General features: G+C 41.9%; 1 protein-coding gene across 1 annotated transcript in view; it reads right to left on the bottom strand.

Moving 5' to 3' along the window:
• Positions 1 to 15,305, bottom strand: part of IKZF3 (IKAROS family zinc finger 3) — a 97,297-nt gene that overhangs the window by 51,909 nt on the left and 30,083 nt on the right. Inside the window, exon 3 of the mRNA XM_033183167.1 lies at positions 13,786 to 13,887. Coding sequence (XP_033039058.1) covers positions 13,786 to 13,887 — 102 coding nt within the window. The remainder of the gene's footprint in view (positions 1 to 13,785; positions 13,888 to 15,305) is intronic.

Raw genomic sequence — 15,305 nt, 5'->3', positions numbered from 1 at the left:
AGTAAAGTGCCTGTGATATTTCCAGTAGTCACTGGATGCGAAACAAAAATAAAGACTTGGGGATCTCTGGGTTATTTCCTATGGCTCAAGATTAGTCTGAAGATAGTTACGGTTGGTCACTAAGAGGAAGAGAAATAATAATTGTTCATAAGAGTGAATGAGCAGGCTAGAAAAAGAACTCTGAATTTCTTCATTTCCTGTGCTTTCCAATCTGGTTGGATTATACCACTTCATAGGTAAGTATTCTTAGAAAGATGTAAATACAGGCCGGGCGCGGTGGTTCACACCTGTAATCCCAGCACTTTGGAAGGCCCAGGTGGGCGGATCACAAGGTCAGGAGATGGAGACCATCCTGGCTAACACGATGAAACCCTGTCTCTATTAAAAATACAAAAATAATTAGCTGGGTGTGGTGGCGGGCGCCTGTAGTCCCAGCTACTAGGGAGGCTGAGGCAGGAGAACAGCATGAACCCGGGAGGCGGAGCTTGCAGTGAGCCAAGATGGCGCCACTGCACTCTGGCCTGGGGGACAGAGCAAGACTCTTGTTTCAAAAAAAAAGAAATATGTAAATATAGCTTAGGGCTCCTTTTTTCAAAAAGTTTATGATATAATGGGGTGAAAGCTTGCCATGCACAAACAATTTCGAATACAATATATAATTAGGTGTTTAAATAAGTACTAACTGAACATACCCTTAAAAATTCATCTCTGAGACCACACTGTGGGAGGTGGGATAGTATAAAAAAGTCTTCTGGAGGAAATAAACTTGAGTTGATGTAAATATTTGCCAGTGCATTAGCTTGTTAGATTTAAATTTTCAGGAATAAAGGAGAAAACCAACTAAATGGTAACACAACATTTAGTCTACATGTGGTTTTATTTATGTCTAATTAATTTATGTAACTAGAGCTATATCAACTATACATGCATGTGATACAAAGCTGTTAGTGATATATCTTTTTCTAATTTTTAAAGTAATAGTGTTAGAATCCTCACTGATGCCCTTTTGAAATGGTTACACAAACACCATTCCTTTCAAGTGCCAAATCTTTTCTTAAATAATCATACAATAAATGTATACACTAGGTTAGGAGTAAGGGAATTATGGCCTGCAGGTCAAATCCAACCCACTGCCTATTTTTGTAAATAAAGTTTTATTGGTACAAAGCCACTCACATTCATTTATGCATCTTCTGTAGTTGTCTTACCTTGCAATGGCAGAGTTGAGAAGATGCAACAGAGATTGTATAGCCCACAAAGCCTAAGATATTTACTATTTCATCCTTTACAGAAAAAGTTTGCTAATACCCTCACTAGGCTCCTGGGAATATACTGTAAAACATTACCACAATGTCTGTGGGATCATAAACAAGTGTATTTATATTCAATGTTAATACTTTTGTTTGTTTTATTTTTGTTTTTTTCAGACAGAGTCTCACTCTGTCGCCCAGGCTTGAGTGCACTTGGTGCGATCTCAGCTCATTGCTGGAACCTCTGCCTCCCAGGCTCAGAAGATTCTCCCGCCTTAGCCTCCCGAGTAGCTGGGATTACAGACATGCGCCACCATGCCCAGCTAATTTTTGTGTTTTTAGTAGAGATGGGGTTTCACCATGTTGGCCAGGCTGGTCTTGAACTCCTGACCTCAGGCGATCTGCCTGCCTGGACCTCTCAAAGTGCTGGGATTATAGGCGTGTGCCACCGTGCCCGGCCAATGTTAACACTTTTTAAAAGTTTTTTCTGAGTATTTTTGTTTTGTTTTCCAAACAACTCTAGTTGGGTAAAAACTTTTCCCCTAGAAATTAGTCTGTCTTTCCACAAGAGAAAAAATAAAGTGAGTGTTTCTATCAGGGTGTGAAATTTTCTATAAAACAATTTTCTAAGAGCTGGAAAGTTATGAAGATGCACATGATATTTCATTTTTTAACATATAAATTAAACATAACTGCAATTATTCTGAATTTTAAACACTCCAGACAAGTCTTTGGTTCCTAAAATCTTTCAAATGACATTAAAAAATAAATGCTTCCGTTAAACTTAAACATAATAGAATTCTCTAAAGCACGTTTTTAAATAGTTATTACATTATAGCTAAGTTCCCCTAATTACCTTTAAAAGTATAATTCTAATTCTAATCTTTTCTTTTTTTGTAGATGGAGTCTTGCTATATTGCCCAGGCTGGAGTGCAGTGGCTATTCATAGGTGTGATCATGATGCACTCCAGCCTCAACCTCCTGGGATCAAGTGCTCCTCCTGCCTCAGCCTCCTGAGTAGCTGGGACTACAGGCTTGTGTCACAGCACTAGGCCTAACTCTAGTCTTAATGTTTTCCTGTGCTGCATATGGCAGTGGTACCTTATTATGCAATAGGTATAACTTCTATTGGGCAATGCTGTTTTTACATTCTATTATTTTTATAATTTAGTATGTATAATTTATACATACTGATCATATTATATATTTTATAAAAGCAGGGTCCTGGTAACCACCTTTTCCAAACATATATGACCCAGATTAAGTGCCAGTGTTAATAGTACAGTAGAGTAGACCCCCCTTATTCACAGAGGATACTTTCCAAGACCCCCAGTGGATGTCTGAAATTGCAGATAGTACCAAACCCTATATACAGTCACATGCTCCTTAACGATGGGATGCATTCTAAGAAATGGATCATTAGGTGATTTCATCATTATGCAAACATTATAGAGCACACTTTATTTATAGAAACCTAGACAGTATGGCCTACTACAAACCTCAGGTATATGGTACAGCCTACTGCTCTTAGACTGTACAGCATGTTACTGTACTGAATACTGTAGGCAACTGTAACACAATGGTAAGTATTCGTATATCTAAACATAGAAAAGATACAGTAAAAATAGGTCTTAACTTATGAGACCAGCACTGTTTTTGCAGTCCATCATTGACCCAAATGTTATGTGGTATATGACTGAATACTGTGTTTTTTCCTATACATACACACCTATGATAAAGTTTTAATTTATAAATCTGGCACAGTAAGAGATTAGTAACAATAACAATAAAATAGAACAATTATAACACTATACTATAATAAAAGGTATGTGATTGTTGACTGTCTCTCAAAATATTTTATTGTACTGAACTCACCTATTTTGGGATCATGGTTGACCATGGAATGGAAACTGCCGAAAGTGAAACCGCAGAGAAGGGGGACTACTATAATCTGTTTGCAGATTAATCACAAAATAATGGAATGATCTTTCAACATTATAATTAACCTATTCAGGCCAGGAGTGGTGTAATCCTAGCACTTTGGGAGGCCAAGGTGGGTGGATCACTTGAGGTCACGAGTTCGAGACCGGTCTGGCCATCCAGTAGAGCTGGTAAAACCCCGTCTCTCCTAAAAATATAAAAATTAGCCAGGCATGATGGCACATGCCTGTAGTCCCAGCTACTCAGGAGGCTGAGGCATGAGAGGTAACTTGAAATTAGGAGGCAGAGGTTGCAGTGAGCTGAGATTGTACCACTGCACTCCAGCCTGGGCAACAAAGCAACAACTAAAACAACAACAATAACAAAATTAGCCTATTCATTTCTTTCTGAATGAAGCTTAAAGTAAATAACTGTTTCTTTTCTCTTTCCCAAATTATTTAGAGGATTGATCATATCTTCTATTCTCTATCAAGAACTGCATGATACTCCTAGACCCCGAGCAACTGAGAAAAATAATTTCTCTACACAGACATCCTATTAACCCATTGACATATAGTTGGAGGTAAGGTGATACTATTGTATGGGTTCCTAACAAGGTGCTTCACCACTTGGGTTTTTACAATATTTGTTTTAAATTCCTATTATTGAATGGAAATTATTGGTTTCTTGTTTATGTTTCAGTATTTAATCTGTTTTTTTTTATCCCAAACTACCTGAAAATATAAAACTCATAGGCTACTCCTGAACCCAAAGTAAATTTGTAACATAAATTATAAATTCCCAAACCAACAATGGCATAGGGATCACTATTTCAACTACAGACTTAATGGTATTACCAACCAGAACTCAGAAACCATAACTCAGAAGAAAACAAGCCACAAGCACAGCTATCATTTGCCTCATTCTGAGTGAGACTCCATGGATGTCACCTTCAAGAAGTTGCATGAAGCTGATACATCATATGCCTTTCCTCAGCACAAATGACCACATCCTGTGCCAGGCAGCATTTTTCTGTCTCTGTGGTTAAAAACTGGTACAAGTTAATGTATAGTTCGGCACAGCTGGAATGTTATTTGAAGCTGTGATTTGAATCTCAGAAGTTTTAGACAAATAACTCCATTTCTTGGTCTCTTAAGACATTTAAGGTAAAAGAAGAAGACTCTGAGCAATGATTTTCTTTTCTTGAGAAGGGGTCTCACTCTACTGTCCAGGCTGGAGTGCAGCAGTGTGATCTTGGCTCACTGCAACCTCTGCCTCCTGGGCTCAAGTGATCCTCCCACCTCAGCCTCCTAAGTAGCTGGGACTACAGGCACACACACGACTAATTAAAAAAAATTTTTTTTTGTAGAGATGGGGTTTTGCCATATTGCCCAGGCTGATCTCGAACTCCTGACCTCAAGTAATCCACCCACCTTGGCCTCCCAAAGTATTAGGATTACAAGTGTGAGTCAAGCCACTGCACCCAGCCTATTTTCTTTTCTTCCTTTAAGAAACTCATATACACACACATATAACTGACCTAGGGCTTTCATTTAGCCACTTACTGAACAAAATTTATTGCACACCTACCACAGTAGGTCCAGGTACTGTTCTAGGTGCTGTAAATATCTAGCAAGGAAAAAAATAGCCCAAGATCCAGGTTAATGAAGGCTGGAAGGAGAGTAGACACTAAACAAAACTCCAAAGTTATCTGTGTTCAGTGTCATGCGATGAATTAAAATAGGATTGTGTTAAAATAGTGACTGAATTGTCAGGAAAAGCTTTTCTGAAGAAATGACATTTAAGATGAGATCTGAGTAACAGAGTAACATTCATAAAGTAAAAGTGATTAGATTTATCAACATAAATGTTACCATAAAATGTGAGCAATATTAATATAAATATAATGCTCAAAACTCACAAAAAAGCCTGGAAGTAAGTACTCTGTAATGCTATTAGAGACTATCTTTGGGTGGTAGGATAGAGGTGGGGTTTTCTTTTCTCTTTCTATTTCAATGAACTTTCCAAACTGTGGTATAATACAAAAACATATTTGGTCTTTGTTCCTGCTCCCAGGATCAGGCACAGAACTTTTAAAGACCTTGGAATTTCCTAAGTAATAGAAGCGTTTTTTTTTTGTTGTTGTTGTTGTTGTTTTTGCTTTTTTTTGCTTTCTTTTTCTCACTAGATCCTCCTGCCTCAGCTTCTAAGTAGCAGGGACAGGAGTGTGTTATGTATTCATAAAGAGCCCCTTTCAATAGCACCTTAGATTATGCTAATGAGGTAGCTGAGGCATGGGCCACTAGACAGCCTCAGGATAGAGCTATTCACCAGAAGGACCTGATAATTAGAGAGCTGGACCTTTCAGCCCCACCCAGTGACCTCAGGCAAGAAGAGGGAGGAAACTAGGCTGGAGATTGAGTCCTATAAACGTCCTTGAACAAGATTCAGAGAGCTTCCAGGTTGGTGAATATAGGGAGGAGCTGGGGGTGTGGCATGCCCAGAGAAAGTATGGAAGCTTCATGTCACCCCTTCCTTGCTCTGTGCCTCCCTACCATTTGACTGTTCCTGAGTTGTATCTTTTATAATAAACTGGTAATGATAAGTAAAGACATTTTTTGAGCTCTGTGGTCATTCCAGAAAATTATCAAACCTGAGGAAGGATGTGGGAACACTCAAATTTGCCCAAGTTGGAAGAAGTGTGGGTCACCTGAGGGCCTGGTATTTGAGACTGGTGTCTGAAGTAGGGGCAGTCTGTGGGACTGAGCCCTTAACCTGTGTGGTCTGTACTAATTCTCAGAGTTAGTATCAGAATTGAATTGTTGGACACCCAACAACTGAATTGCCTAGAGACTTGGTTGTGGATGGAAAACACCCCAGAATTGGTGTCAGGAGTAGGATTTGCTAGATCAGCCCTGGCTCACAGAAACATGTGATTTGGAAGGATAAAAATAAAAGGGTAGGGAATGAGGAAATTTTGATTCCTGAGTGGCCATATAGTCACCTATGGAGCAGCAACTGGGCTGTGATCAGTTACTAAAGATAAAAGTTACCAGTGAAATTTAAAGATGAACCCAACTCCTGGGGAGTTGGTTCATTAAATACTTAAGGAAATGCAAACTAATAAGAAAAAAGTGAAATACACAATCCAATGGTTACTGTTATCTGTAACAGCTAAAATGAAAGTTAAAAAGAGTGTTGGGTTGGTGAAATGAAAGTTAAAAAGATGAACCACGCTCAGATTCCGGTGGGCCTGAACTTTGGATGCTAGACTCAAAGCTGCCTCTAATGGGAAAAAATATGTGAGAAAAACAGAAAATATCTCTAAGACCTCTGGTCACCAAAAAGTGAGTCCAGGTAGGGGAGGGCAAAACCAAGAAACTACTGAAACCAGAGGGTATAGTGTGAAAGAGTTACTTTATTTTGTAGGTCAGTACCATCAGCTTCCTAAAGAATTTTGACTAAAATGAATTGCAAGAATAAATAATTTAGGGGCAGTATATTGGCATTTAAATGCTTCAGAGCGGAAGAGCATGTTTGGGTTGATACAGGATCCACAGCTCACTATGGAACAATCACAGATGGCTACACATGATCCAGACACACAGCAGGTCATTCCTAAGGGAACAGCTGACCTGGTGGACCAGATAAGAGCCGTTATAAGGTCTATTTACCTTGAGAAGGGGAACTATCTGACTTCCCCTTTCAATGCCAACTGGAACACCCCAGATGAAGCAGCTGATATGCTTCATATGCAAGCCATGTGGAACTGGCTTTGTGATAATCAGGATTCACACACTAAATATGCCCATTACCCAGGTGATATGGCTTGGCTGTGTCCCCACCCAAATCTCATCTTGAATTGTAAGCCCCATAATCCCATGTCATGGGAGGGACCCAGTGGGAGGTAACTGAATCATGGGAGTGGTTTCCCCCATGCTGTTCTCATGATAGTGAGTGAGTTCTCACAAGATCTGATAGTTTTATAAGCATCCGATATTTCCCCTGCTGGCACTCACTCTCTCTTCTGCCATCCTGTGAAGAGGTACCTTCTGCCATGATTGTAAGTTTCCTGAGGCCTCCCCAGCCATGCAGAACTGTGAGTCCATTAAACATTTTTTCTTTATAAATTACCCAGTCTTGGGTATGTCTTCATAGCAGTGTGAGAGTGGACTAATACAGTAAATTGGTACCACAGAAAGTGGGGTACTGCTACGAAGATACCCAAAAATGTAGAAGCAACTTTGGATCTGGGTAAAAGACAGAGGCTGGAACAGCTTGGAGGGCTCAAAAGAAGACAGAAAAATGTGGGAAAGTTTGGAACTTCCTAGAGACTTGGAGGGCTCAGAAGACAGGAAGATGTGGGAAAGCTTGGAACTTCCTAGAGACTTATTGAATGGTTTTGACCAAAATGCTGACAGTGATATGGACAATGAAGTCCAGGCTGAGGTAGTCTCAGATGGAGATGAGGAACTTCTTGAGAACTGGAGCAAAGGTAATGTTTGCTATGCTTCAGTAAAGAGATTGGCAGTATTTTGCCCCTGCCCTAGAGATCTGTGGAACTTTGAACTTGAGAGAGATGATTTAAGGTATCTGTTGGAAGAAATGTCTAAGCAGCAAAGCGTTCAAGAGGAAGCAGAGCATAAAAGTTTGGAAAATTTGCAGCCTGACAATGTGATAGAAAAGAAAAACCCATTTTGAGGAGAAATTCAAACCAGCTGCAGAAATTTGCATAAGTAACGAGGTGCCTAATGTTGATTACAAAGACAATGGGGAAAATGTCTGCAGGGCATATCAGAGACCTTCACAGCAGCCCCTCCCATCACAGGCCCAGAGGTTTAGGAGGAAAAATGGTTTCCTGGGCTGGGTCCAGGGTCCCCCTGTTCTGTGCAGGCTCAGGACATGGTGCCCTGTGTCCCAGCTGCTCCAGCTGTGGCTAAAAGGGGCAAAGGTACAGCTCAGGCTGTTGCTTCAGAGAATACAAGCCCCAAGCCTTGGCATCTTCCATGTGATGTTGAGCCTATGGGTTCATACAATTCAAGAATTGAGGTTTGGGAACCTCTGCCTAGATTTCAGAGGATGTATGAAAACATCTGGATGTCCAGGCAGAAGTTTGCCTCAGGGGTGGAGCCCTCATGCAGAATTTCATGCAAAAGGGAAATGTGGGGTCAGAGCCCCCACACAGAGTCTCTACTGGGGCACTCTCTAGTGGAGCTGTGAGAAGAGGGCCACTGTCCTCCAGACCCCAGAATGGTAGATCCATTGATGGCTTGTGTCATGCACCTGGAAAAGCCACAGACACTCGACAGTACAGGAAGGGGGCTGTACCCTGCAAAGCCACAGGGGCGGAACTGCCCAAGGCCATGGGAGCCCACCTCTTGCATCATTATGACATGGATATGAGACATGGAGTCAAAGGGGATCATTTTGGAACTTCAAGGTTTAGTAACTGCCCTATTGGATTTCGGACTTACATGGGGCCTGTATCCCCTTTGCTGTGGCCAATATCTCCCATTTGGAACCAGTATATTTACACAGTGCCTGTACCCCCATTGTATCTGGGAAGTAACTACCTTGCTTTTGATTTTACAGACTCATAGGCAGAAGGGGCTTGCCTTGTCTCAGATGAGACTTTGGCCTTGGACTTTTGGGTTAATGTTGAAGTGAGTTAAGACTTGGAGGACTGTTGGGAAGGCATGATTGTGTTTTGAAATGTGAGGACATGCAATTTGGGTGGGGGCTGGGGCAGAATGATATGGTTTAACTGTGTCCCTACCCAAATCTCATCTTGAATTGTAACCCCCATTATCCCTACATGTTGTGAGAGGGACCCGATGGGATTGAATCATGGGGTAATTGAATTATGGAGGTGGTTTCCCCCATGTTGGTCTCATGATAGTGAGTTCTCACAATATCTGATGGTTTTGTTTTGTTTTGTTTTTCCTTTTGAGATGGAGTCTTGCTCTGTCGCCCGGGCTGGAGTGCAGTGGCGTGATCTCGGCTCACTGAAAGCTCCGCCTCCAGGGTTCAAGCCATTCTCCTGCCTCAGCCTCCCAAGTAGCTGGGACTACAGGCACCTTGGCCTACCACCACCCCCAGCTAATTTTTTGTATTTTTAGGAGAGATGGGATTTCACCATGTTAGCCAGGATGGTCTCAATCTCCTGATTTTGTGATCTTCCTGCCTCAGCCTCCCAAAGTGCTGGGATTACAGGCATGAGCCACTGCGCCCGACCAAGATCTGATGGTTTTATAAGTGTCTGGCAGTTCCCCTGCTGGCACTCATTCTCTCCTGCTGCCCTGTGAAGAGATGCCTTCTGCTATGATTGTAAGTTTTCTGAGGCTTCCCCATCTATGTAGAACTGTGAGTCAATTAAACCTCTTTTCTTTATACATTGCCCAGTCTTGGGTATTTCTTCATAGCAGCATGAGAACAGACTAATACACCAGGTCATGGTAAATGCCTCAGTTAAGTGGTGTCTAAGAATGTACATGTCAGATATGATATGGTAAAGTCAGTGTGGACACAAAGAAAATAAGAACAAGGCCTGGAAAGAAGTTTGTCACATTCACAGGTCCCAGAGAGATGGTTATTATGTGCTATGCAAGGTCACAGGAGAAAGCACCAGTGTTGGTCAGGAGGCAGAAAAGAGGAATGAGGAAAAAGCTTAGGTCAGAGCCTTAATTGAGGTTGCTGTGGAAAAGGCAAGGCAGGGCTGGGTAAACAGTTTAGGATTGGCTAGTCTGAATAATTCTGGTGGGCCTTAGGGCATAGGGATGGTCTCTGGTTGACTGGTATCTGGCCCTGGGATGACTTAGGGTAGGGGAAATTTAGGCTTGGTATGTGAGAGTTGGATAACGACTTATGGCAAAAACCTGTGAGTGCTTCCCAGCGATGACAACAACTGGATTTTGGACCAGAGAATTTCCATTTGAGAGGCAATTATTAGCCTGCTATTGGACATTAATTGAAATTGTCCTTATGACTAAAGGACAAAAAAATAATTTTAAAACCTAAAATATGAATGAAGTCTTGGGTGATGTCAGAGAAGTGTTCTAATGGGGAGGGCAGTGCCCAGAAGAGTTCTATAACATAGAAATAGTTTATAGAGAATCATGCTACCTGGGGAATGAAAAGATGATATACTCAGGAGTAGGGATCCTCTTTTCTTCTACAAGTGACTTTGGAACTATATGAGGAGCTACTGGATTCTATCATCACTTAAACAGTGCCCTATAAAGTAGTCTTTGACCAACAGAGAGATGCTTGATTTGTGGATGGAGGTTTTTTGTTTGCTTTTTAAGACAGGGTCTTATTCTATCATCCAGCCTAGAGTGCAGTGACACAATCAGGGCTCACTGCAGCCTCAACCTCCCAGGCTCAAACGATCCTCCCACCTCAGTCACCCAAGTAGATGGGACCACAGGCATGTGGCACCATGACAAGCTAATTTTTAAGTGTTTTGTAGAGACAAGGTCTCACTATATTGCCCAGGCTGGTCTTAAACTCCTGAGCTCAAGCAATCCTCCTGCCTTGGCCTCCCAAAGTGTTAGGATTACAGGCAAGAGCCACCATGCCTGGCTGTGGATGGTAGTTTTAAGGTAAATGGACAACATCCTGTTTGGAACACCACAACTGTAATTAAAGAAGGTAAAAACAAATCAGCTCGGTGAGCTGAATAATCTGTTGTTTTCCTAAAAGTGATGGAAGAACTGAACAGTGATACATGCCCATATGTTTCAGTTTCTGATTCATGGGCAATGGCCAACAGCCTGTCCATGTGGTAAGGCAAGAATGCAACGGAAACTTGGCATATTAAAGGGACTCTCATATGGGACAAAGCCCTATGAAAATCACTATAGGAATTTGAGGAGTGCATTAAAGTAGGCGATGTCAATGCTCAGCAAAAGACCCCCCTTCCAGACTTGGAAGCTGATCAGAACCAATTAGTAAGTATCACAGTGTGCTTGTTTGAGGTAAGCATGTGGGTCCATGAAATGAGTAGACAGGTTGTGGGGTGCTACAGCCACTGCAGAAGATGGGCTGAATTTGGACATATTTCTCTAGGACCCCCTGAGGCACAAAACAGCAACAAACTATTCTGTCTGCCAATAAGAGAGACAGTTACTGTAGATGACTATGGGGAAGATTCCCCAGGGGGAAGACCCCACACATAGTTGGCAAGTGGATTGCATTGAAGAGCCAATGCTGGTAGTCCCAAAGGCTACAAATCATTTTTGTTTTTGTTCTTTTTTTGAGATGGAGTCTCACTGTGTCGCCCAAGCTGGAGCGCACTGGTGCAATCTCGGCTCACTGCAACTTCCACCTCCCAGGTTCAAGCAATTCTCCTGCCTCAGCCTCCCCAGTAGCTGGGATTACAGGTGAGTACCACCACACCTGGCAAATTTTTGTATTTTTAGCAGAGACGGGGTTTCACCAGTTGGTCAGGCTGGTCTCGAACTCCCAACTTCAAACGATCCACTCGCCTCAGCCTCCCAAAGTGCTGGGATTACAGGTGTGAGTCACTATGGCCTGCCTGTTGTTGTTCTTTTGAGACAGGATCTCATTCTATTGCCCAGGCTGGAGTGCAGTGGCGGGATCACAGCTCATTGCAGCCTCAACCTCCCAGGCTCAAGTGATCCTTCAGCCTTAGCCTCCCAAGTAGCTGGGACTACAGGTACACACCACCACCCCGGCTAATATATTTGTATTATTATTATAATTATTTTTTTTAATAGAGATGGGGCTTCACCATGTTGCCCAGGCTGGGCCGAATTTCTGAGCTCAAGAGATCCTCCTGCTTCAGTCTCTCAAAGTGCTGGGATTACAGGTTTTGACAGGGATAAACACTGACTCTGGATGGGGCTTTGCTTATCTGGTGGTAGACACAAATGGTCAGTACCATCAAAGAACCGGAACAGAAGATATTGCACCAATTTGAACGGCTGAGCCACATTTCTTCACACTAAGCAGCACTCTACTTACAGCCCATAATGTCAAACAATGGGCAAAGAGCTATCCTCCTCAGAGTAATAGTTTGATAGAGAATTGGACCAATTGAAACACTGTCTAAAATAGGGTGAGGTATAGGCATGAAGGGTTGGTTTATGCATGTGCACAAGTGTGAGGTCACTCTCAGATGAGCTAAGGGAGTGTTCCCATTAGGTAGATTCCTCTGTTTTTCTGGTGGATTGGGAAGAGGAGGTGGGGGAGGATGCTAATATGACTATACAATTCTTGCCAAAGAGGAGGATATTGGTGTGATGACTATTCTTTTTTTCCTTCCGTACATCGTCACATCAGCTTTCTCTTTCCTATCAGATGCAGTGGTTGCAAGACCAGCACTGCAACCTACAAATGCCAGAAACAGAGATGATTCCCAAAGCAAGAAACTGTAACTATAGCTTTAAACCTTCATGTCAGAATTCCTAAGGGCCTGACGAGGCAGGCTATGCCTTTACCCCATCTGGCAAAATTGAGGTTAATATTGAATGCAGATATATTGGCCAGTGGTAGAAATAGCCCACTAGTTCTGTACCTTTGTAACCCTACCCTGTATGTATGGGAGTTGACTGAGGGAGAGGTACTTGCTAGACTAGTATTGCCGCCTATGATGTAGACCAGCACAGTGGCTAAACCTAATGTTCCTCCCAAAGGTGGGAAAGTTTGGGCATAGACAGTAAGAAGGAGGGAAAGTAGCTGAGAGTAAAGGAATGAATAAATGAGTTATGTAACAAGTCCTGTTGAGTCATCCTAGCAAATTATTAAACATGTGGAGGGGAGTCCCCGATTTTGTAGCTAAGCCAGACAGAAGTGCAGGTAATCTGGGGACCTGGTACTTGAGACTGGTGTCTGAAGTGGAGAGAGTACTGTGCAGTATTGTGGAACTGAGCCTGTAACCTGTGGGGTCTACGCAAACATCAGGAATTAGAATCAGAATTGAATTGAATTGGGCTAGGCATGGTGGTTCATGCCTATAATCCCAGTACTTTGGAAGGCTGAGTTTGGCGATCACTTGAGGTCAGGAGCTCCTGGCCAGCCTGGCCAACATGGTAAAACCCTGTCTCTACTAAAAAAATACAAAAATTAGCTGGGCGTGGTGGTGGGTGCCTGTAATCTCAGCTATTTGGGAGGCTGAGGCAGGAGACTCACTAAAACGTGGGAGGCGGAGGCTGCAGTGAGCAGAGATTGCGCCACCACACTCTGGCCTGGGTGACAGTGAGACTTCACCTCAAAAAAAAAAAATTGAATTGAATTGTTGGACACCAAGTCATTGTCTGGAGAACTGGAAAATTGGTTTGTTGGTGTCAGAAAACACCCCAGAGAAACTTTCTACAATAAACACGTATTACTTTTATAATGGAAAATAGTAAAATAAACATTATGTTTTAGGTAAAGTTAATACAATTGGAACTCTGGATAAGCACCTTAAATTCTCAAAATTTGCTGATAACGTACAACTATGAAATGCAAATATTTGTGAAATTAGCAAAACAGAATCACTCCTAACCAAACCCACAAATGCAAGTTTTCCCTGGAGAGCTGATTTCCTCTCCACACTAAGCCTTAGCAATATCTACAGCCATCAGTGTTTAGTCTGTACACTACGGCTCACCTCCTATGTCTTCGTCTTCATTGGCTGGGCCTTCTCCACTGTCCACATTTTCCATTTCATGAGATTTGGTTAAACTGTAGTCATTCAAAACTGCTGGACTTTCTAAAAGATAAAAGGAGTTTTAAGTATGTGGTTCAATGTTAAAGGATTTTTATAAATATGTATTAAGTAGACCTCCAATTAACTTTCAGCCTCACACAATCCTTTAGTGACAGTACCCCCTCACACATACCCAAAAGGGATATATACATGAAAACTCTTGAGGTTTAGAAATATGCCCAGGGTTCACAGTGGCTCACGCCTGTAATTCCAGCACTTTGGGAGGCCGAGGTGGGCAGATCACCTGAGGTCAGGAGTTCGAGACCAGCCTGGCCAACATGGTGAAACCCCATCTCTACTAAAAATACAAAAATTAGTTGGGCATGGAGGTGTGTGCCTGTAATACCAGCTACTCGGGAGGCTGAGGCAGGAGAATCACTTGAACTTGGGAGGTGGAGGTTGCAGAGAGCCAAGATAGCGCCACTGCACTCCAGCCTGGGTGACAGAGTAAGACTTCATCTCAAAAAAAAAAGAAAAGAAAAGAAAAAGAAATATGCCCAGGGTTCATGTACCCTCTGAATACACACAACTTTCTTGAATATTTCTTTCATCTGAGTTAAAGGGCACTCAGGTTCCTTCTGGAGAAAAATTCTCTCTCCATTGGTATATCTCACGACATTCAGTAGGATGCCATTGCTATTTATGACAAAGCAATGACCAGAAATACTAAGCCTGCAAACACTGGCATAACCTAATTTGGGAAAGATGCTTTCCTAGGAGGAAGATCTGTAAGCTTTCTGTATGCCAAATTCTGTTTTTCCCTTCTGTTCACATTATAAATGTGATTCTGTGGAAAACATATTGGACCCCAAGTTTCTTTATTTGTTTGAACATTTACTAAACGTTGACAAGGCTACCGATGTGAATAAGTCATTATGTCTTCAAGGAGCTCATACTTTGAGACACAGATAAAAGAAGCCCACAACTCTAACACACGGTAGGCTCAGACAAGGGATTAAATAAAGGAAATACAAAGTGTTATGAAAGTTCATAAGTGAAAGGGAGCAGACATAATAAAAGCATGCTTAAATAAATAGCAAACTTGTTACAAAATAAGTTTAAGAGAAAGTATAATAAATATTGATAGTACTAGAAGAAAAAGGAACGATGTAACTAGAATTAGTTTCACATATAAGCATAGTAGCTTAACAAAAAGAGGATAGCAGAAGAAATGAACTAAAAAGTTACCCTCTTTTTATCTAACTCCTTCCCAATCTTCAATAAAATATTTACTGAGTTCCCATTAACACAAAAAATAGTCAGACACTGACTCCCGTGGCACTGAGGCTGGGTTGAAATAAGGAGGTAACTAGAAGCTCTACAGTGGCACTCCTTTCTGCAGAGCCACGACCAAACCGGCGGAAGCGAAAGAGAAACACGTCTCACAAAACCCATCACTAGGAGCCCCTGAAAATGTGATC

Source organism: Trachypithecus francoisi, unplaced genomic scaffold, assembly GCF_009764315.1.
Source record: "Trachypithecus francoisi isolate TF-2019V2 unplaced genomic scaffold, Tfra_2.0 Lachesis_group20, whole genome shotgun sequence".
Taxonomy (NCBI): Eukaryota; Metazoa; Chordata; class Mammalia; order Primates; family Cercopithecidae; genus Trachypithecus; species Trachypithecus francoisi.
Note: the sequence above shows the minus strand (reverse complement) of the source record. Positions and strands in the feature narration are given on the sequence as shown.